Raw genomic sequence first — 24,503 nt, forward strand, 5'->3', positions numbered from 1 at the left:
TTATTGATGTCTAATTTAGTGACAATGTGGTTAAAAATGTCATCGCTATGCTGACAAATTTTTGAAAAATTCTGGGCTGTCCTTTGTGTCTGGTATGTGGTTGATTTTGCTAAGTGTTGTGTTTGTGCTTGAATGGGATGCGTATCTTTGATTTTGGGAGCAAGGAGCTTCATATAGCTGTAATAAGTATTTCAGTCCACGAGGCATGGTCTACAACAAAAATATAATTTTAAATTTATTCAGTGGAAAAATAAATAAATTTATCCAGTGGGAGTGAACTTCCTCTGTCCCTAGATATAAATTCTGGAAAATGTATTTTTTTTCTACAAAATAATCTAGAGTCCCATTTCCACTTGGACCCCCAAATCACCACCTCTCAGGGTCCTGAAGGAGATATCCATCAATGCTTCAATCTACACGCAGGTGAGGTTACCCTCCCTCCATGCTAAGGTCTGTATTGGCTATGGCCGGCCTTGGTGAATAGAGCAGGCTTCTAAATCTTGTCTTTTCTGTCCCTTCATCAGCTTCTTAGCCTCCTACTCCTTCTATGGATCCTGTTTCAGTGAACAGCACCAGCACACACCTGCCTGGGTCAGAACCGGGAATTATCCTGAACTCATCTTCCCACTCACACACCCATTTCTAGACTCATCAACTCTACTTCCCAAATATCTCTCAAATTTGTACCCATATCCCTCAGGCTTTGTTGCCACAGTCTTGGTTCAGACCACCTTTACCTCTTACTTGCATCCTTCCAATTGCCTGTGAACTGATCCTCATGTCTGTCTGTTTTGCCTCCTACTAAATTCTCTGCTGTAGCCAGTGATTTTTCTAAAATATAAATCTCATTACATCATCCTCTGCTCAACTCATTCAGTAGGACTCTATAGATCATAGAATAAACTTCAAAGTTCTTAACTTTGCTTACATGGCCCCTTAGCATCTGGCTCCATTTAAAAAATAATTAATTTTTATTTTTCAATTATAATTTACATTCAATCTGAAACTAATACAGGGTCTGGCTCCATCTTTTAAAATTTATCTTCAGCATCTCCTGTGATCATTTCCTTCTTTCTAAACGAATCAACACTCTAGCCAATATGGTATGCCCTTCCACCAGTCAAAGATTACATATACACATACATCCATTTGTATATACACACACATATACATATATAATACCTATCTAGAAAATATATGTATATATGGTGGGAATTATAAGAATCAATAAATGCTTATTTATTTATTTATTTATTTATTTATTGCTGCAAAAAGCTTTACTGTTTCATTTGGTCCAATGCATGGGATCGGGCTCCAGGGCGGTTAAAAGAATGACTAGTAGTTTCAGGAAGAGGCTCAGGTAAAAGGCAGAGACACCAGAGGGATGCAGAGGGGCCTCTGAAAGGCCTCTGGGCTCCAAAGGCTCCTAGTCATGCTTGAGGGTGACCCTATTGAAGAGATACTCGCCCAGCCCAGCCTGGCGGCCGGCCAGCCTGCGGATGTTAGTCAGGTGGTCACCCATCTTCTTGATCAGTCTCACCTCCTCATCCAGGAAGTGGTTCTCCAGAAAGTCCCAGAGATGAGGGTCTGCGCAGGTAGAACCCAGGGCCTGCAGCTCCAAAAGGACCTGGTTCAGGTTCTTCTCCAATGCCAGGGCGGCTTCTGTGGCGTCCTGAGTTTTGCCCCACTCATCTTGGGAAGGTTTCTGCTTATCCTGGAAGAGAATGCGGCCACCACGCTTGTTTTGCTACTTTTTTTTTTTTAAATATATTTTATTGATTTTTTACAGAGAGGAAGGGAGAGAGATAGAGAGTTAGAAACATCGATGAGAGAGAAACATCGATCAGCTGCCTCCAGCACATCTCCCACTGGGGATGTGCCCACAACCCAGGTACATGTCCTTGACCGGAATCGAACCCGGGACCCTTCAGTCCGCAGGCCGACGCTCCATCCACTGAGCCAAACCGGTTTTGGCTTGTTTTGCTACTTTAAGACGCTCAGCGCTCTCGCGCTTCTTCTCCGCCAACTTGCAGAAGAAGTGGCCCACACCCTCGGGAGCCACATCATCACAGTCTTCGAAATAGTAGCCCAGAGAGAGGTAGGTGCAGGAGGCCCGCAGATGCAGGTTGGCCAGGCGGTTGACCGCAGCCTCCATCTCGGTGGAATAATTCTGACGAATTTGGGAGCTCATGGTTGGCTGGCAATAAGGATTTAAGGTAGAAAAACCCCAGTGTGTTGGCTGGCCCCGGAGGTAGTTCTGAAGGTGGTGACTGGATGAGATGCAGGAGAGTGGGCGGAGGTTGGAAGAAGGGGCGTCCCTGGGTCTGTTCCGTCCAAACACTGTTGAAGCAAGAGACAGATCCAGGACCTCCGAGGGCACTGCCAATAAATGCTTTTTAAAATTGTACATAGATATCTGGTTATAGAAGGCAGATTAGCTAATGCATTAATTTTTTCTTCTTCCCCAGGTCCCTGTCAGAACCATAGTAAGAGCATATAAGAGGTGTAGATTCATGAGAACAGAAAGAATGGGACTGAAGTCAATAGCAAATAAGAGATCCCGCACATTTCTGGAATGCAGATTCGGCAAATTCAGCAGCTCAAGAGAAATGGCCTCTTTGCATGCAAAGTGGGACAGAGACAAAAGAAATCAGATTTTCCCGGAGGAATCCCAGAAGGACTTAGGATTCTGGGATGCCAGGTAGTGGGTGGTATTTAGGCGTAGGGCTGAAAACATGGAGATTTTATGGGTCAGTTGATTGCCATCCATTTCTTTGGGCATAAAATGTCAGCAGCCTGGTTTCTTTCCTGAGCCTAGAGGTCAGAGGTGACTTCCCAGGGGACCTCAAGAGTCTTAGAAAAAAGGCCTCTACATGCTTGTTGTATGAAGAACTAAAAAGATAAAATCAAGAAAATCTCCCAGAGAATAGAACAAAAAGACAAAGACAGAAAAAAAAAACCCCACCGAAAACAACATTTAAAACATCCATGCAGCATAAAGGTACCAGCAGAGTCAACATCTGACTGGTAGCGATCCAAAAAGCTAGAATAAAGAAAGTGAAGGTGAAGAAATCATCATAGTAATAACATAAGAAAATTTCCCAAGATTTCAAATAATCAACTTCTCAGGGAAGCCTTTCCTGGCCAACTCATTTAAACTACAGCCCCTCCACCCAGCACTCCTTGCCTTTCCTCCTCACTTTATTTTGTTCCATTGAACTTATAAGCACCTGGCATGCTAGGCATTTTACCTGTTTAATGTCTCTCCTCCCCATTAGAAGGAAAGCTCCATGCAGGCAAGGAGTTTTGTCAGCTTTGTTCAGAGTGGCATCCTCGGGGCCCAGCTAGCTGTGCTCGGCCCGGGAGGTGCTCAGTAATTATTGGTAAAGTGAATGAGCAAGTGAATGATGCAAGAGATCTAAATTCTCATTTGCCATGGAAAGTCAGTTGATAGTGCCTCAAATTGGTTCATCAATGAAACACTCGTTAAAGTCTATAATTTAGAAAGAATAGGCAGCCACCTGAAGGAACCAATAAAAGAATGACAGGTGCTTAGCTGCATGTGAGCATTAGGATGAGAGAGTAGGAGTGTGAGGGGCAAGTCACTGTCATTTCCATTAGTTTTTGCAAACTATTTGCTTTTTTCACCACATGCCTGTATTGTTTATTTTTTAAAAAAAGAGTGTATATGTCTTAGAAAAACATTCTGAATTTATTTACTGGAAATATGTCATATCAACAATAATAAATCTGTTATTGAGCACTTATTATATGCCAGGCATTGTGCTAAGATTTATATGGATCATTGAAGAATGTATCATATATCTGTTGTCATTTTGCAAGGATTAAAAGCAACTGTATTTAACCCAAAATTTTGGGGGAAAACCTTCAGTTCCAAAATATAAATATTTAGGAACCTAAATCAATTGCTTCTCAATGCTCATAACAAAGATATACATTTGACACGCCTCCTCATGTCCTTAAGATGCAAGAAAAAAAAGCATCTCACAATAATTTCTTTAAATAAAGTCTTTCTTTATTGGAAGTCCTCACAGAACTGCAAAAATGTTTGTCAACGGAATTTGTAGCAACAGGAACTGAAGAAAGTGAAGGGGAAACGTCAGTGCCATCTGCATGCTCTCCCGCCACCCTGCTTTCCACTCCCCATCGCTCTCTCAGCCTGCTCACCCGAAGTGTAAGTGACCTTTGTGCCAGGACACTTAGGAGATTTTCACAACATGAAATCCTGGTCACCTGGGGGGCCTCAGCTCCGACCTGCTTCCTTTGCCTGTGCCCGGATATTCTGGTACGATGTCATCTACTGGCTGATCAGGGTCACACAGAGCCAGTCACCACTGCAAATCATTCTTCACACTTTCCAGAGGTGAAATGTAAACATTAGTAGTTGTTCAGACATATTCGTTTTAGCACAAGTCTTTTGCTTCGATGCTTCTGGTGTTTAGATTGCGCTATGGATCTGTTGAGAGCAGCCCCTCCTTCCCCTTTCCTTTTTGCTTGGCTCAACTCCTTCCCATCTCTCAGGCTTCAGCGTAGACGGGTCCTCCCTGCAGGATCCCTACTCAACCCGGACACCACCTAAGTGGGGAGCCCACATCTCCCGCAGCCCCCGGAGCATCCCTCTGACATGTCACTTTAGACACTGCGTTGTTGCTGCCATTTACTTTTAGCCTCCTGTTCTGGACTGTATGCTCCTTGGGCATAGAGACAAAGCTATGCATCTGCTAGCTCAGTACGTGGCACATAGCAGGTGCGCGATAAACATTTGTTGGATAAATGTATGCATGCCTGAATGAGTGAAAGTAACTGTCAATGTATTCAGTTCCGCTTCAATTTGCATACTGAGTATGCCCACATACTGAATATGTGTGGAAATTAACAACAGAACAACTGCACAATTGTGCTTAACAATTACTGAGTCAAAGGCTGAGTTAAAAAATGTTGGCCTAGATCCAGAAGTTAAGGGAAAAAGAGATAGCGAGAAGGCTGTGCATATTTCCTGTGTCCCGTAGGAAACGCATATTTCCTAAGCTCTTTTCCTCCAGCAATTTCCTACGTAAATTGAAAATGCACCATATAATTTTATAGCCCCATGAAAGAAGAAAATAAAATGCTTTCAAAATGGTTTGTGCTACATGCTATAACCCTGCCTCTTATTTATGGCTTGACAAACAGGGGAGGGAAAGTTGTTATATTTTCCTATGTTTTTAGAGCCTTTGAAAAATAGTTAACAAAGACCACATTGAAAACTTAATTTGCCTTATCACTCATGAGATCAGGTTCTGGATTTATGCGAAGTGAAACGTTTTCAATACCGCCCCTCCCCCACCGGCCCCAACCCCTCGGCTGGGGCACAAGACCTCCAGAAGGGTCATAGTCACTTCATGCTTTTCTATTGCTCTGCATTGGACCAGAGCTAATGTGCCCTGAATGCCCTCACAAATGATATGAGAACGCTGAAAGAAAAGTTAAACGTGGTTTTAAAATTTTAATCTAAAGCTAATTGAAAGTTGATTGTTTAAGGAGGTGTGGTCCTTTGGTGATTATGGGGAAGCCAGGAAAAAATTTCATTTTTCAGTTCAAGTTGTGTGACATGTTAAGGAATAACAAATCATAGAGACGAAAATTGCTTCAAACTACCCCATGGGCATACAAATGACTAGTAAAAAGAAACAGAATTATTCTACTTTGATGGCTTATGTGTCTCACATGTGATATTAGCTTTTTGGTTTGGTTAGGGGAAAGGATAAATTAGGATGTTATTTATAAATTTTGGGAGAATTTTCATTGACTTATAGAAGATTAGACTTTGGCTCAATGTCTATTTTCATACAAAAGTTATTTCTTTGGTAAGGAAAGTGCTTCTTTTAAACAGGATGTATCTTTGAGTAGAATGGTGTTGCAGGAATATATTTAGTTAAAAGTTGAAACAGTTTTGGCCACAAATCATGTTATCTATTCTACCACATGATAGCCATGTTATCTTTCATTTATCCATGTGAGAGAATAATGTGCTATTTCATTTACTTCTTTACTAGCTCTATTTTGTGTACTAGCCTCTGGCTAGAATTGTAATTATTATTATAATAATTACTAGAGGCCTGGTGCACGAAATTCATGCACTGGGGGGGGGGGTGTCCCTCAATCCAGCCTGCACCCTCTCCAATCTGGGACCCTGTGGGGGATGTCCGACCAACCATTTGCCTGCCTGCCTGCCTGCCTGATCGCCCCTAACTGCTTCTGCCTGCCAGCCTGAACACCCCCTAACCCAGGGGTGGGCAAACTTTTTGACTCGAGGGCCACAATGGGTTCTTAAACTGGACTGGAGGCCGGAACAAAAGCATGGATGGAGTGTTTGTGTGAACTAATATAAATTCAAAGTAAACATCATTACATAAAAGGGTACGGTCTTTTTTTTTCAATACTTTTATTCACTTCAGATGGGCCGGATCTGGCCCGCGGGCTGTAGTTTGCCCACGGCTGCCCTAACCACTCCCCTGCCAGCCTGATCAACGCCTAACTGCTTCCCTGCCGGCCCAATTGCCCCCAACTGCCCTCCCCTGCATGCCTGGTCCCCCTCAACTGCCTTCCCTCCCCTGCTAGCCTGGTCATCCCTAACTGCCATCCCCTGCTGGCCTGATTGCTCACAACTGCCCTCCCCTGCCGGCTATCTTGTGGTGGCCATCTTATGTCCACATGGGGGTGGCCATCTTGTGCAAGGGCATGATGGTCAATTTGCATATTACCTCTATATTATATAGGATTATTTATGTTTATATGAATGACTGTGTTTTTATATTATCTTAAATTTAAGAAAAAACATATATATATATATATATATATATATATATATATATATATATATCCTAACACACACACACTCACACACACACATCTTCTGTGACTGTGAAATAGGCAAGCTCTTTCATGAAATTCCATTGCTGACTATGGGTTTTCAATTTTGCTATTTGTTGGTTTCCAATTCCATGTGGTTCTATTTTGTGAAGGCTAACCTCTATTTTGTAAAACTACTGTTTGGAACTCTCTGCTATTCTTTAGACGGCCTCTTATTCTAAAAAATAACTTTGCTTTCTAGCCTATTTTAGCCTGCTTGAATAATGTGGAAGATAAACTTAGCTGTCTGACCTTGTAGGCCAAAGACTAGATACGCCCAATGCCATGCCAGGTGCATTTTTTAATTGGATAGAACTGTGTAGTTTTCAAGGCTACCAGCAAAATAACCACTAAACACACATAGGGCTGGCTCTTTCACAAAATGGGAAGTTCTGCTTGTAGCTCTGCTTAGAATTTAAATTCATTTTCTCTAAGCCCACCACGGTGAATTAAGTGTAACTCCAAACTCTCTGAGTGTTGCTTGGTTCTTCTCCCTTTTTTTCTGTAACAATTTCAGCCCAGGAAGTTTCCCCTTTCTCAAAGGTGGAATTCTAACAGGAATCTGTGCCCTGGTGAGACATGAAAGAGCCAGGAAGGGTCCCCCTAGCCAGTACTGTTTCCTTTACAGGCTCTTATCCTAATTTTCACCATTTGGAATGGATTCCTTTGTGGAGACCTTAGTATCACAGAATCCTGGAATTTTAAACCTAGAAGGAATATTAAAAATCTAATTGAACCATTTTCCTCAGTATGTAGACAGAGAAACAGCTCTGGCCAGGGTTTGCTACAATCTGGGAGTCGTAGAACCAAGCTAGAATGAAGGCTCTCTGAGGGTCAGTTCTGCTGTCTTTCACTGTGTTCCTTCAGTTATTCATTCTTAATTTTTTTTCTTTTACCATTGATTTTAGAGAGAGGAAGGGAGAGAGAGAAACATCAATTTGTTCTCCACTTATTTATGCATTCACTGGTTGATTTTTGTGTGTACCTCAACCCCAAATTGAACCCACAACCCCAGTGCACGGGGACATGCTCAAACCCAGCCAGGCCCCTTTATTCCTTCTTTAATTGATGGCATAGCCAGGACTGTTCTGGGAGGAAGTGAGAAAAGCCCAACTTTTCACACTTGAAGAAGAGAAGTAATTTTACTAGCCTCTGGGCACAATAGCGTCTAGTGGCTCAGACAATGTCTTCGGCACCTGCTCTGTCTGCAGGTCTTATCTGTGTTTCCCTCTGTGCTGGCTTCATTCTCAGGCTGTTGTAGGACTTATAGGTTGTCCCTGTGCTTGAACCGATCAGAGGATGGAGAGAAATCAACCGCCCTGGCTTAAATCTCATACCTTCCCTTGACATCAGGGAGTGGATGGCAGAGCCAGCTGAATCTCATGGGCTGAGAGTGAAGGAGAGGAATTTCCTCATAAATAAACAAATAAATAAAATGGAGCACTCCTACCAGAGGAAGTTTAAAAAAAGAAAAAAAAGGCTGAGTAGTTTAAAGCAAATATACACACCCAGGACAGGCTATGTCTGAGACACTGAGCTGAGTCTCGGTGTAGCATCAGTTGTTCATTCATTTGTTTATCAGATGATTTTTCAAAATGAACATGCGGGCAGGAAGTTGAACCTACAGAGATGGGGTACAGGAGAGCTTCTGTGGGATATGTAGGGGGACTGTGGGGGGTGGTTTGGAGTCCAGGGCCCTGAGTAGTGGAGGGGAAGTGAAGCCTCAATGAAGGTCAGAGGAATCTCAGAGGATGGGCGAGATCTGGAGCAATGTCATGTGAGAGGCTGCCAGAAAGAATCTATCTGCTCACCCCGTGGAGAATGGGCATTGTTCATTCATTCAAGCATTTCTGGAGAGGCGACTGTGGCCAGCAGCTGTGACGGCAGCCAAGGATACAAAAGTGGCAAGACAGATCTATCTTCATGATCACCAGGGGTCCACATTACACAAAGGTTAATGACAGTTGTGGTCATTGGTATCAGGGAGAAGCCCAGGGTATTACAGAAGAATATACACTAGAAGACCTGACCATGTGGAGGTGAGGATGTGGCAGGGAGCAAGGTAGAGAAGGGACCCTAGAAAGCAGAGCATTGAAGAATGAGGGTTGCTAGGGTGGAAGAGGGGCCTGGAGAAGGAAAAGAATTCCAGGCAGAGAGTACTAGAGCCTGGGGAACGTGCTTGAGGTGACAAAGAAGAGAATGGTGCATCCCCAGCTCTCCTGGGAGGGAAGCCAGTGTGGTGGGAGGCCAGAGAGGAAGGCAGGGCAGAGTTAAGCTGGAGAAGGGAGCAGGAGCCAGGCCTTGCCACGTGATTTGTGCCTTAGGAGAGATTTTGATTTTGATGTGAGAGCATGAGGTTTGCCATCAGGTTTTTGGGTTTTTTTTTTTTTTGTTTTTTTTTTGTAAGAGCACTCTTGCTGCAGTTAGAGGAAGAATTGAAATGGGGGTTGGGGGGGGGGGTGAGACTATACAGACAGAACATTCAAAGTGATAGTGGCTTGGATTGTAAGTAGTGACAGCAGAGATGAAGAGAAAGCAGCTGTGTTCCCGAGGTTTTTGAATTTCCGAGTTTTGTAAAGATGTCTTCTGCAAAAGTTAGACAGGCAGTACAATCGACTTATAGATTTGTGGACGTTTCGCATTTTCATTAGCTGGTTGAACTGTAGGTTTTATTTTCCATGACAGTATTAAATCGGTTGGGGATTAGGCTGAACATAATTGCTTTATGGCCAAGGGTATCCCATTGTAATAAATAAAAGCTATACATCAGCCTGCCAAGTGCTTGATTTAAGAGTGCAAGGCCACAGGGAACTTTACTGAGCCTACAGATTTGGTGACTAAAGTAAAGAAATGGGGCTTTAAACTCTGGTGACCTCGCAGAATGTTCTGGATCCTACAGCCAGCTTGTTTGCTACAGTTTTGATAATCCCTTAAATCACTTAGAGCTCATATTCTCCTGAAATATATTCTTAGATTGATAAATGGGATGAACAGCCATGTTCAGATGCTCTGCAATGCAATGGAAGCGTTCCAGCTGATGGGGGCCGAGACCCAGACTGAGGGCACTGTTATTACTGTGGTCCCTGAAAACCGGCTTTAGAAAACCAAAGCCTTCCTTGGTGGAAGCTATGATTAAATGTGCTAGGGATGTGCACCCAAGAGAAGGGTGATACTGAGCAGCAATTGCATAGTCTCTGGATGTTCATTAGTCTAAAGGTGAGAGCGTGGAAATAAAGTTGGGGGACCTGAGACTACATTATGGCTCTAGCTCTGTCTCCGAAAGCCAGTCGCTTATACTCTCTGAGCCTCAGTTAACCTACCAGTAAATATAATAGTGATAATAATAATAATAATAATAATAATGCCTGCCATATTATCCAGGCCAGCACTGAAAATGAAAAGAAATGATATTCATGAAAGTGCTTTGTAAGCAAAAATATGAAGATGCAACAAGAATTATCATTATTTGCTCCATCCAGGCAGTCTAACTTGTGCCATTGTGCTTGTTAAGAAACAGCAACATCTCAGTGCCTTAAAACAAGTTTCTTTTTTGTCCCTGCGACGTCCACTGCCCGATTGGCAACTCTCAGGGCATTTGCCTTTTATTCATGTTGATGGAGTAGGAGTCTTTATGGAGCCTTGCTCACCTGGATCTCACCTCACTGGCTGGTTGGTTATTCAGGGGCCCTGCTGACTGAACCATTGTGACACACACCTGTTGTTTCTCCCCTCTTCTGTGTCCATTTTCCCTTCTGCAAGACTACTTGTAGTTTTCATTGGGACAGCACCCATTCCCCTCCCCCCCGCCCCCCGCCAGACACTTACAGAGGGCCCCCATTCTTGACTGGCTCTGGGGATAGATATGTAACCCACATCTGGCCAGTGTTTCTCCCCCCACACCCACCCCCAACCCCCTGGTCAAAATCACTGGTAGAATGAGTGGGCTGTGATCTAGGTTGGCCCAACAATATCCAACCCCAATATTTTGTTGGAAATATTTAAAAAAAGGTATATTTCTGCAGAGGTTGTGAGACCAAAAGGATACATGTCTGGGACTTCTAGCAGTTGCCTTGCCACCACCAGAGGGGAACCTATCTGACAGTGAACCCAAAGAGCCAATCTTTCTTCCTTCCTTCCTTCCTTCCTTCCTTCCTTCCTTCCTTCCTTCCTTCCTTCCTTCCTTTCTCTTTCTTTCTTTCCCTTCCTTCCTTCCTTCCTTCCTTCCTTCCTTTCTCTTTCTTTCTTTCTTTCTTCTTTCTTTCTTTCTTTCTTTCTTTCTTTCTTTCTTTCTTTCTTTCTTTCTTTCTTTCCCTTCCCTCCCCTTCCCCTCTTCTTCTTCTTCTTCTTCTTCTTCTTCTTCTTCTTCTTCTTCTTCTTCTTCTTCTTCTTCTTCTTCTTCTTCTTTTTTGAGTAAGCCACTCAAACTGGATGTATGTCCCTTGTGGTTAAATGAGCCCTGGATAATATAGTCACTCATCCTATATAATAAAGAACTAATATGCAAGTGGTCATCATGCCCCTTTGCCCTCGCGCCCTCACACCCTTGCGCCAAACTGCTCAGATACTCAACACTGGGGAGAGAGGAATGGGGACCAGCCAGGCACAAATGAGCTCACAAGAGAGGAATGGGGACCAGCCAGGCACAAATGAGCTCACAAGAGAGGAATGGGGACCAGCCAGGCTGCGGCCTGGGAGAGGAATAAGCTGCCTGCCCCACAGTCCTGGGTGCCAGCAGCTGTGCCTGCGCCTGTGCCTGTGGCCCTGGAGAGGGACAAGCCAGCCACTCCGTGGGCCTGGGCACCTGTGGCTGTGGCCCGGGTGAAGCCGCCTGCCCACAGTCCGCTGTGGCCGCAGCCAGCCTGGGTGAAGCTGGCCTGGGTCCCGGGTGCCTGCAACCAGCCAGAGGAGGGAATCCTGGGTCCTGGGTGCGGGGCAAGGCAGAGGCAGTTAGGGGCGATCAGGCCAGTAGGGGAACATTTAGGGGTGATCAGGCAGGCAGAGGTGTTTAGGGGCGATCAGGCAGGCAGGCAGGCAGTTAGGAGCCAGTGGTCCTGGATTGTGAGAGGTGGTTGGACATCCCCCTAGAGGTCCCAGATTGGAGAGAGGGTGCAGGCCAGGCTGAGGGATTCCCCCCCCCCCTTGCACAAATTTCGTGCACCGGGCCTCTAGTCTCCAATAAAAGTGTTGCCAGCCTGGTCAAGGACCTGGCAGTGCAGGTGAAGACAGGCATGTAGCCCCTTCACTCCAGTTCTAATCAGTCATCAGGGAAAATCGAAGACATGAGAAATCTGTCTCTTGTTTATTCTCCCTTTCTAGTATTCGACTAAGTGGTCCATCATTTTTTGTCCAAGGAGACTAGCATCCTTAGGCTACTTAAGGAAACCTAAGGGGTTATACTAGTAGAATTAAGTGGACAAGACCTGGGCAGGAGAGGACAACAGGCGGACTACAGAATGCTAATAAGATGAGGTGCACAGACTGGCTGCAGAAATGTGTTTAGTTTAGCTCCATTAGGCAGGTGGGCGGCAGGTGGAGGCTGGAATCTGAAGGAAAGGCAGGAGCTGGGTGCTGAGCCAGGAGGAGTAAGGCCACCAAGAGATCCTCAACTCCAACACTGTGATGCTTTCAAACAAGGCCAAAGTCAGGAGGAGCCTGGAGCATCTGGGCGAGGGGGGGGGGACTGAATGGCAGAGAGTGTCCCCACCAGCAAATAAAGCCGGGGGACATCAGGGGCCCCCTATGACTGTCACTGGAATAGAAGTGATTGCATTTTGCTAATTTTTCAGGGGCAGGCTTCTTTTAGTAATCAAATCCACTGAGCTCAAACATTGCAAGCCACAGTGTGGAAAAGAGTCTATACATATAGTAATGATTTTCATGCATGGAATGTACAACTAAAATGGTGTTTGAAATCCTCATATCTTTTGACCGCAATCTGTGGATATCCTTGTGTGGCAAATAATGATAGAAAACATACACTGACATATTTAATCCTCCTCACAACACCACTTTTAGGTAGTTGCTGTTATTTCTATTTGAAAATGAAAAAAAAGTGATCTCAGAACTATTATGTGACTTGCCCATGGGCCCCCAGCCAATTAGTGACAAAGCCAGGATTCAAGCCCAGGTAGTCTAGTTTCGGAGCCCACACCTTTTACAACAAATGGTATAATGGGAGGTCTTTCCCAGTGTCCCTGGACTTTGAACAGTAATTGTTCAAGGATGGCCTTACCTAACTTTAAGAACTACACTTGTTCAGTAAAAAGTAATCATGTATAGCCCTAGCCAGTTTGGCTCAGTGGATAGAGTGCTGGCCTGAGGACTGAAAGGTCCTGGGTTTGATTCCTGGGTTTGATTGTGGTCAAGGGCACGTGTACCTCAGTTGCAGGCTCAATCCCTGGCCCTGGTCAGGGTGCATGCAAGAGGCAACCAATTGATGTGTCTCTCACATCAATGTTTTTCTGTCTCTCCCCATCCCTTCCTCTCTCTCTAAAAATCAATAGAAAAATATTGGATTAACAAGTCATCGTCCTATCTAATAAAGAGGGAATATGCTAATTGCTGCCACACCCTCAAAGATGGCAGCGCCCACAGCCAATAAGGAGGGGACATGCTAATTTGCTATCATGCCCTCACAGATGGCAGTGCCCACAGCCAATAATAAGGAGAGAACATGCTAATTTGCTGTCACACCCTCAAAGATGGCAGTGCCCACAGCCACAAGATGGCGGCGCCCAGTCCCCTCAGCCCCACTGGGGTGCCTGCCTCTGGAGTCCCCCAGTTCCCTCAGCCCTCCAGTCTCCCAGGGCCGGCTGAGGCTTGCGCTGCAGGCAGTGGCAGGAGCAGAGGTGTAATGGGGCGTCGCCTTCCCCTGATCCCCGACTATGAGAGGGGGCAGGCCAGGATGAGGGACCCCCCTCCAGTGCATGAATTTTCATGCACCAGGCCTCTAGTATGTAAATAAATACACTTAATATAAAGCACATTCCTTCTGCCCTCTTGTCTATTCTCCTTCTTTCTTTCACTTTCCCGAAGTTTCATTCCCTAATCTATAGTCTGAATTTGCATCATGTCTCACCGACTGGAATGTTATTCTTTAGTTCTGGTTTTATTACTGTCCATACTCCTAGACCACTTAGCATTCCTCAATTCACAAGAGTCAAGTGCCCCTAGCCCTACTGAAAAGCCATCACTCATATGAAATGCTACATAGGCTGCGACTCACTGCCCATGCAGCCCCAGGGTCCCGTGATGGCAATGCTAACGCCCTTTAGTGGGAGGGCCTGCAATTCCTCCCCGGTACTTGCAGAGAGTTGGGGGTGCCTCCAACCACTCAGTAAGGTTCTATTTACACAGCTCTCCCTGGGGTCCGCCTCCCTCCTGAGAAGTTTGGCTCTTTGTGGGCAGGGATGAGGTCTCAACTTTTATTGCCCCAAACAATATCCTGTACAAACTAGAGGCCCCACTGCTATTTGAACTTAGGTTTAAACTTAAAAGATTTCTTCACATAGTGACTTTTGTAAGCGTACTGCTTATTGTGTGAAAGCACTAGTTTAATTTTTCTAGAAGAAAAAACCTAATTCAGAGATCATTCAGTGAGTAGCTGACTCCAAAATGTGCTAAAACTTTTATCCTGTTCACCAACATATCCTATTCTGAACATACCCCTTTTTATTCTTTTTTTATTTTCAACCCAAAGATTCCCTCTTGGTTTACTTTCATTTTCAGGAAGTAATTTCTTCTTATGTGCTTTTCTGTATTAATAAAAATGAAAAGACTAGATGCGGGTTCTATTAAATGCATTTGGCCTGTCTCCCTCTTACAGACTGAACTAATGATCCACCACAGCAGGAAATGGCTTTTCCTCCTCTGAATTCTTGAAACTTGTTGCATAAGCAATATAGTTGGTTCTTTTCGAATGCTGCCTGTTATTTCTACACTTGCATAATGTTCTCCAAGGAGACAATCTTTTGAAGGGCCTCTTGGTCTAGAGCTCAGCACAAAATAGGCACTCACAAAATATCGGCTGTGAAAACAAACGAAGGAGTGGAGTAAAACCTGAGAATAGATTTCCTGACAGGAGATGTTTTAATATGGGCAAGTCCTTCCTAAGAAGCTAAATGCAGAAGTTTTCGTGACAATGGTAGCAGCACCAACCAGAAGATTTTAGCCTTTTGAGAATCCGGGATTTATTCATCCATCATCAGCAATCGAGATGTCAAAGTGATTTGGAACGTGGTGAACTAATTCTGCCCCTGCTTATAGTATTTATGAAATGAAAGACTCCTATGTAGTAGTGACTTTCATTCCTTATTCTTTTCTCCAAATTGTTGGGTATCTCTGCAAATGTTACTTGAAAGATAACTGGTATGTCAGTTACTTCGCTGACAGTTTGTCAATGCCAGCCTTCACTAGAAATTCTCTAGTTTTAAACTATTCTTTCTCTGCATTTCTTCAAAGGTGACGTCATCTTTGTAGAATGAAAGGTCAGGCCACGAAAGATGATTTCAGGGCAGCCGATGGAAGAAGTATGATACTTTAAAGGTTTGTGTCAATGTGTGTAGAAGTCTGGATGCACAATATGCAGAAGGGCGACAGGACGACTTTCAATGGGACTGCCTCTCTCCTTGACCCGTTTTGACTAAACTTGACTTAATGGAGTTATGACAAAGAGTAGGAACCAAAACACATGGGGATCACAGAGGCTGTTATGTTTATTGTGCAGAACAGACAGTGATAATCCACTAGAGAAATATTTCCAACAAGCAAGCGATTCAAAGTACAATCATAGACAGCAACTCTACATGAAGAACAGAGAATAAAGCTAGAAGACACTCAAAGAACAGGGAGACAGTCAACTGCAGTTCAACGTCTTGATACTTTTCTCCTGCAAACACGCAGAAATGGTAGAAAAGTTAAATGTCCAGTCTTACTTAGCCGAGACCAACAACAGCGAAGAACAGTCCTATAAAATTTATCTCCCACAAAAATAAACTATATATATAAAAATTTTATGATGTTCTTACTGTTCCATTGGCCACAAGCTTTTTTTCTTTTCTTTTCAGTATGAAAAATGAGGTATACTGGGGCTTAAGAGGTAGTCGTGTGTTTTGATTGTACAACATAGAGGAAATAAAAGAGTAACTTCATCAGAGATGGAAATTGCTCGGTTTCCGAGTTTGGCCAACATGAGCAACTGTGTCAGTTTTACGAGCTGGCCAATGAGGTTTCAGAAAGGCCCAACCAAAGACATGGGACTGTTATTTTTATGAGCCACTGTTTATTTGCTTATTTAATGCACAGTTAACAGTGATGTTGAGTTTCCATTCTCTCCATAGCTCCTCTGGTGATTCACAACAGTGAGCCATCTGCCAGTCCAAGAGAGGTATGCGGTCTTTGAAGCTACCTCCCTGAAGCGGCTGGAAGAGAGATGGTTTTGAGTTTCATTTGGCTTCAGAACTAAAAGCCACACTGACACATGCCCTCATGAGAAACTACCTCCTGGCCCAGTTGATAATACCATGTTAAAAAGTCAGCACACGCACTAGGAGAGAGAAGAATAAAACTCTACATAAGAAGCGCTTCAAATAAATCTGGTTGAGACATATTACAAAAATCACATTTGTGTAAAGTACATGAAAATCTTTGTCAAGCATTTTCTCATATTCAACTAATCTTAAAAACACACATTTCTGATTGCATCGCAAAGGCCCAAGCTTGTTGCCTCTCACCTACAAAGCTTCAAGTTTCTTTGAAGGTTGGCTTTCTTTTATTTATTTATTTGCAAAAGTATGTAAAAATGTGTTCCTCTCTAGCAAATGTTTTTTTACAAAAATAGCTTTGACTAGGGATAGCTGCAGTCTGAACTATGTCAAACGTTGGCAAAAATGAAGGCTGCAAGTAACAAGTTCATTCCTTTTGAAGTCTGGAGGTAGGTCTTTGCAAGTCAATTAGTCCATTTCCTTAAACAATTCATCTGAGGTACAGACTTGGAGGGTGATATTTAAACATGACAGTCAAATTCTGTGTGCTGTGTAGTGCGGTTGAGGAGAATGATCCTTAAGAACCTAGGAGCGACTTGGTTAAAAAAACAAAACAAAAAAACAACAACTATTCAAGTTAATGTAGAAATCTAGCAGAGAAGCTGAAACAAGTATTTGCAAAATTTTAATTAAAAAAAAAAAAAACACCATAGAAAAATACAAAGCCATGCTGAAACACAGTAAGGAGACTGCTTCATTAACTGTGGGTTAAGTGTACAAAAAGAACCGCGGTTAGCATCACCTACCCATTAAATTTGTCTTTCTTTCTTGCATTGTTTGTGTATAGCAGCATGTAAAAAGTACTAGACTGTAAATTAAGTGTAACATTCAGAGGTAGTATTGAGTAGTGGGGATATATTGCATCTCTGGCTAAAAGTGCAGTTTGAATGAAGAGACGGTGAACTGAAGCCAAAGGGAAGCACCTCAGTCAACCATCCTATGTCAAAACGCGTTACCTGAAGTAACACATAAGCTTAGTTTGAGGTAAGTGGTATTTAGGTCTTTCACGGAAACTGATACACAATGAAAAGAGGCAGAGAGAGACATTGCTTTTTTTGTTTGCTTTTTTAAAGGCGTAGCATAATTATAGCAAAAGAAGTTTAGATTTCGCTCCTACCTCATAATTCAGGTGAGTTCATCATGCATTATTGTTGTACCTTTTCATTAAATTACAAAGATGATGATTTTACTTATCTAGGTTCCTTCCACGCTTGGAGGCTGACACGTGTGATGTATTTCTGAATGGCATCTGGCTCTGTGGGAAGTAGATCCGACCTGGATGAGTGTTTCTCCTGACAGAGTGTGACAGGGCCAATGGGTTCCCCTACTGCTTTGTGTGACAGCCATAAATCTGGGAGTTGGCAACCCTCGTGTGCTTACTTCCCCTTTTGAAAAAAATGAGCGGAATCTTTTCTTGTCTGTTAGCTGAATGAAAGGACACATCAGCATTTCGTCTGGTTTAGAAATAAAAGAGTAACAAAAAAAAAACAACAACATCAAGTAAGTGTCTACAAGATTATACGAAAAGGAGAGAAGTCGTATCTATTCCTATCTTTGGTTCTAAACAGAAGCCTCACTACGCGAGCGGGTTGGGTGGCGTTGGGGGCTACAGTGTCACACACTGCGCCTTTCCTACGTGAATGCCAGTGTCACGGCTGTGACATGATTCTTGTCTGTGTGCAGTGCAGTGATCGACTAAACCTGATTCAGAGCTCTTCTCACCCACCCACTCCTGCTTATCAGATCAACGAACTATTAGTAGGCTAAGAGAAAAGAAAACAGTAATTAAAAGTTGCATTGTTAAATGGTGTCCCCTGTGTTTACAGCAGTTTTTCACTAAACCTGGGACTGTGAAGGGATTACAAAGAAGGTGATTAATATAGTCCTTTTTAAGGTTATGTGATTTCTCCCCCCGAGCCCCACCCCTCCCCCACCCACCCTGCCCGCCCCAGATGAAAGTGGAAAGACCATGGCAACAGAAAGTAAGTGGTCACTGCAGTGTCTTCTCCCTTCAAAAGATCCAACTGCTGCTGAGGTAGAAATCAAACGTGGGCGCCCCCTAATCCTCTTCTGCAGACTCTTGTGAGGATGTCTCTTCAGTCTCCTCCTGGAACACACAAAGGCCACAAGCATTAGACCGCGTGGGCTGCGCTTACACAGTTCAGAGGGGACCTGTGCCCACAGCACACTGTGCTCGCTTCAATAGAGGACGGGGATGATTGGCAGGCCCCGCATCCCCAGGGCTTCTAAATCGGTAACTGAGGAATAAAGGTGTTGTTTTCCCCCAGAGCAGCCAGGAGCCCCCACTGACTTAAGGCCTGATATCAAGGTGGCTGGTCAGCAAATTCAATTGCTTGCAGTCCAGAGAATGTCAGGCCAGCGGAAGCTTCCTCACCAAATAGGGTAAGAAAGAAATGGCTGACTTTTTCCCCACAGCATGCCACTCATCAGTATTAAAAACCAGCGTGCAAGCAAGAAAAATAGAGTCCAGGAGACCCTTACTTAGACATAAATAAAGGGGTCCTTCAGATATTGGTAATAAGAGCTGATGCTCTTATGGTGACTACTAGATGCTTTTAGGGACTATCTGCTATTATTCCCATTGTACAGGTGAGAAAATCAAGGCAATAGACCCAGAGTTACATGGTGAGTAGGGCCAGGAGTAGAGCTGTCAGATGGGCGGCGGAACCTGTATGTGAGCCCGAAGCATCGGCGACCAAGCAGTGGTCGCGTGAGTGAAGGAGGGGGCCTGAGCTCAGGCTGCAGGAGCTGCCTCCTCCCGTCCTCTCTAAACGGGGTTCCTCAGTCTCATATGCATGAAAGTACATTTTAAGGCAATGACCAACACTTGGCATTACTGCTCATTCTCAATGCTAAGTCCACATCAACCAAACATTTAATGCTGGGCTGGCCAAGCAGAGAAAATCTAATCTATATGTTTCTGCAGAGCTTCGTCTTCATATAAATCTAATTCCTCCTCCTCTTTCCTTTTTTTCTAATTCCTTGTGGTTCTGGAATTTGTTGGAGTTTTTGCAAGCCAGCTCGAGCCACACAGTCCGCTTTCCTTTTGCTTATTTTACAAATGTGCAGTACCTCTCAGGACATGGGTGGTACAGCGGAGACAATAAACATTTCTGATAAAAGCGTCGTTAGTGAGAGGATGATTTTTATCAAATGCTGCACACTGTCTCCTGCGACAGCATGTGAAAAAGATCCGGAGAGGAGGTAAACATTTACCCCGGCCGCTAACCGAGCCCCTCTAAGAATGGCCGGCTTCAAACAGCGTCTAGCAGTCTTCATACTTTAATAGATTTGATTTTCCACATGGCTTCATTTTGTCTGGGTGGCTAACTGACACAATTTATACCTCTCTTCCTTCCCCAGGTCACCGCAGCACACCATTCAGTAACGCATGCCTTGGAGCTTGTCTGCATTATATGACCAAACCCCCATTCATTAGTGTTTGAAACACTTCAGCTGTGAAGGGGCTCCTAACTGCTACCAGGTGTGACGCTTCTGCGTAAAAGCAGCAAACGGGAGGAAGAGAGCCCACGTGAGCGGGCACTCACTCACATGGATGCGCGCACACACATACACACACACACGCACGCACATGTGTGCACACACATGCATGCACACGTGCTCACGCACACAAACATACGCGCGCACACACACATACGCGCACACACACACTCACGAACTCCATCCTGGGCTTTAATCACAGGCCACTGCTTACTGCAAACCTTTTGCAAACGGTTTCAAACATTCTTCCCCCGCAAGATGGAGAGAGCTGTAAATCCTGGGACCAAACACACCTACCAATGAATGGGTTACAGCTTAGAAAATATAACCACGGCAGTATCAAGTCACAAGATTTCACACCCGTTTTGTTTAGTCTGCTTCGGGTTATGTGGGAAATGTGGAACGTGTGAAGCTACCTCCCCTCTACTCCCAACCCCCGAACTTCGGGCTTCACCCTCCTCAGCAGCATGTTTCTACCTCTTGATAGGCAACGGGCCATGACCCCAGGATTCTCTATGGAGTCCTGGCCACAAAGGAGGATATAGCCTGACCAAAGCCACGGACAGACGAGAGAGAGACAGGCCGAGGTTCAGCTGCCCGTGACCTTCTCTTTTCACTTAGTATTTAAACCCCAGAAAGTCACTAAGCTGTTTGGCAGATATACCCTTCACCCGGCCCCGATCCGCGGTGTGGAGTGAGGGTGTTACTCTGAAACAGGCCATCGCATAAGAGCTGGCAGGTATTACTTTATTCCTTCTTCTCCTGGTTAATTAATTAATAGGACTCAGTAAGGCTGGAAACCCTCCTCCTGGATCTAACGGTAATGACTCCATTTCCTGGTGTTTCTAGTCTACCTGGAAACCTCTTTTAAATCCGGAAGAACACAGAATTTTTCAGGCCATGAACTCACAGAGACCTGGGGGCAGATGGAATGTGATCAGCTGTTCAGAACATTTCCAGAAACTTTGTTTAATTTGAGCTCTTGAAGCTCCTGATATGCAAGTAGTTTATTCAAACCCCTTAGACAGAACTCAGCTAAAAAGGATGGTCCCTCGTACTACTTCAGTTCTTAACACAACACAATGGTTCTTTTACTAAAGCATCTTTCCACTGACCTTGAAATGCTTCTACTTGGAGCTGTTGGTTACAGCACTGGGTCCATAACTGGATCTCAGAGGGCGGGAGCTCACACTCCATTAAACTTTTGGAAGCAGTGTGGCTCTCACATGCTCAAAGCAATGGTTTTCTCCATCGGCTACGTAGCGGAGAGCTCTCTCTCTTCTTCGCGTAGCTCTGACGGCCACTCTCCACAGGACAGCCTGGCTGCCACGAGGGTGATGTGGGCAGGGCGCATGGCACTCACCTCTATAAACCTCACCTTTCCAGGGACTTGGTTGCTGTGACCAAAGTGTGCATGTGGTTGAGAGAAGAAAAATCCTCCCTGTCAGGAAGAAAATTGAAAACCCACTCTCAGCCGCCCTGTGTCCTGGCCAGGCAGACTTCCCAGAAGGCTCTTCTGTCCCCAAGGAATCTTATTTCCATAGCAGAGCAGCTACTAGGGCTCCTCAGATCCGTCCCTCTTCATTAATGTAGAAGTAACATAACATACAAGCAACTTCTTGTAGACATAGCTTGCATCTTGAGATATGTATTGACACTGCTTCATATTTGCCACATAAGTCAAAGGGCTTTTCAGTTTGTGTAGCCCCACAAGAGCAGCTCTGACTGAGGCAATAAGGAGAAATATTGTAGCCAAACATCGTATACATTTCAAGAGGGGCTTGTCGGGGACGTGGGAAGGCCAAATAGCAGCAGTCAGGTCAAGAAGGCTCAGTCCACCCTGCCTGGTTTGACTCAGTGGATAGAGCATTGGACTGCGAACTGGAAGGTCCCAGGTTCGATTCCGGTCAAGGGCACATGCTCAGGTTGTGGGCTCGATCCCCAGTAGGGGGCATGCAGGAAGTAGCCAAGCAATGATTCTCTCTCATCATTGATGTTTCTAGTTCTCTCTCCCTCTCCCTTCCTCTCTGAAATCAATAAAAACATATTTAAAAAAAGAAAGAAGGCTCAGTCCTGGAATGGCGCTTCTGGAATGGAGGCTAAAAGGACTTTTCAAAATGGAAGTGCACTGTGACATTTTTATGAGCACCAGCCACCAAGGGCTTTAAATACTGAACTGCTGGCCACCATTCACGCACTTATTTCACAAAGACAACTGCACCATACCGGGCCGAAACATGGGAATTTTTTGGCACAAAACTGATGAGCGGGAAAGGAAAGTGGGCAGAGTTGGAAAACTATATTTTTATTATGACTATTGGAAAATTGCACTCATTTGCCTTAGTTTTCTTTTGCAAATGGGGGGAAAAAGGAATTTAATAAATGTAACTCTTTCATTGCTTTGGTTAAGTTTAGAAAAGAACCCACTACATCCTAGAAATACGGTATGCACCTAATCTTAATTCTTTTTAATATGGTTTGCACCTATCTTCATTAATTTTAATTAACTTATGGCATTCGTTCTTTTTAATGCCACAGAATGTGCGTGGTGGCATATACCTTTGGTTATGCTCCCACTGATTGATCCCGAGGAGGAAGACAGCCCAATATCCAATCCCATCACCTAATGCTTGATGGAATTTTAAGATGCCTTAAGAGTTGAATCCTAGATCTCACCACAGAGCCATGGGTAGGGGTGGAGCTGGAGGAAAGCTCAGTATCTGGGTTTAATTTTCATGTGCAGACTAAATAGCAGGTCTGCAGTGGGAGGCCACTGAACCCTAAATAGAATCACGAAACGGAAATAGCCTCCCTGCAAACTTGAGGAGTTGTGTCACCAGGATGTCCCTCTTTGTGTGTAGTAAGGAGTCTGTGTTGGCTTCCATCAATCCGTCTATTTTTCCCCCTTGATTGCAAAGAATTCTGCAACGTTTACTATAAGATGTTGCAGGATAAAAACACAAGATTTTTAATTTAAGTTACCTTGCAAACCACCCCCCCCCCCAAACCCTACAAATATCTGATAATTTAGAAATGGTTTCATGACATCCTCCTTTTGTTATCTTAATATGTTTAATTCCTTAAGGACTTGGAATGATACCTTTAAGATATTTTCATGTCCACGACTATCTTGAGCCAGTCCTGCCAGAGCAGAAATAATGGGCTCTCCTCGTCGGCAGCAATGACCAGAAACCAACCACCATTCCGTCTCGACCCACCAGACCACAAAGCTGAGTGTTTCTATTTCTCTGTCAGATATTTTAACTTCCAATGGATTGGGACTGTTTGACTTAATGGGAAGTGATTACTTCCTCCAACTAGGAAAACTTTATATTAGGTTTATAAAAAATACATTAAACGGAACATATATAAACCATAGGATCTGGCAACTGATTCTGGTGGAAAGGTTAGGAGGCAAATCTGTTTTGCAAAAGGAGACATAAGAAGTTGGGATGTTTATGGCAGCTGTCCCCCATCTTTTTTCTATTGTAGCTTTATGTATATAAAAATATAGAAGTATCAGGACTTCCTTGCATGTGTTACCATCAGCTTAATGCAGTCAGTTCAAAGGTCTTATTGGGGGATGGTTAAAAAAGAAGGTTGGTCCTAGATGTCACTGACCATAGCACCAACCCTGGAATGAACGGGTTGTCTAACCTGTCTTATTCCCACTGTGTCATACTAGTAGGGATAATACCCATCTACTTGCCACTCAAGGTGGGAGGAAAAAATGTGACAACCAAAGGGGAAAATTTTGAAGAAAAAAATAAAAGTAAAAATCTTGTCAGACTATAGTGGGGAACTATGATTATTAATTACAGCTATTCATCCGGTTTTATTTCTTTACCTGTGATCCAATAATAGATTTTCTTGAGAAAGAAAAACAAACATAAGACATCTTAAGTTTCTAAAATGCACTTCTGTCTGTCTCCTTTGCCCTCGATCAGAGTTCCATCGCTGGAAATACGGCAACCAGAGGAGAGGCCACAGATCCCTAGAACACTGCAAAGGCCTTTCCTGGGAGGAAGGAATATATAAAAACGCCTCCAGAAGGGAGTCAGATTTTTTTTTTCAGAGAGGAAAATCATTTTATGTTTAAACTGATTGCAAGTTTCAGGATCCTGTAAGCCATGATTTCTGAGGATCATGAGCTTGATCAACTTTCTATTTTTAAATTATTCTATATATTTTCATTGATTTCAGAGAGGAAGAGAGAGATAGAAACATCAATGATGAGAAGGAATCATCGATCGGCTGCCTCCTGCATGGCCCCTACTGGGGATCGAGCCGGCAACCTGAGCATGTGCCCTTGACTGGAATCGAACCCGGGACCCATCAAGTCTGCAGGCCGACGCTCTATCCACTGAGCCAAACCAGCTAGGGCAGCTTGATCAACTTTCCATGCCAGTTCTAATTCTCACTGAAGGAACCTTACATATAAAAAAAACAACTAAAGATATAGCAGAAGGATTTTTGCATGAAGCAAGCACTCAGAAGGAGGAAATTTATTTCAACAGTTCCCAAACT

The 24,503-nt window shown here is 43.9% G+C and overlaps 2 protein-coding genes across 3 annotated transcripts in view; both read right to left on the minus strand.

The window, feature by feature from the left end:
- Positions 1-1,426: 1,426 nt before the first annotated feature.
- On the minus strand, positions 1,427-2,191 carry LOC308514541 (ferritin light chain-like; the record flags this gene model as incomplete). The annotated part of the gene is made up of 2 exons (XM_081084711.1): positions 1,427-1,747; positions 1,988-2,191. 2 exons carry the CDS (start codon positions 2,189-2,191, stop codon positions 1,427-1,429), a joined length of 525 nt encoding a protein of 174 aa, XP_080940837.1.
- Positions 2,192-18,513: 16,322 nt separating this feature from the next.
- The window catches only part of HMGA2 (high mobility group AT-hook 2), a gene marked incomplete at both ends in the record, with an annotated part of 137,953 nt that continues 131,963 nt past the window's right edge, over positions 18,514-24,503 (minus strand). Inside the window, one exon of one of the 2 annotated variants that reach the window (XM_081082300.1) lies at positions 18,514-18,558. In XM_081082300.1, the coding sequence (XP_080938426.1) occupies positions 18,514-18,558 (45 nt within the window). Of the gene's footprint in view, positions 18,562-24,503 lie in introns of both variants that reach the window. The other variant, XM_081082299.1, reaches the window with a different exon arrangement.

The sequence above is a fragment of the Myotis nattereri genome (genome assembly GCF_964212035.1).
Source record: "Myotis nattereri genome assembly, chromosome: 2".
In the NCBI taxonomy this organism is placed as follows: domain Eukaryota; kingdom Metazoa; phylum Chordata; class Mammalia; order Chiroptera; family Vespertilionidae; genus Myotis; species Myotis nattereri.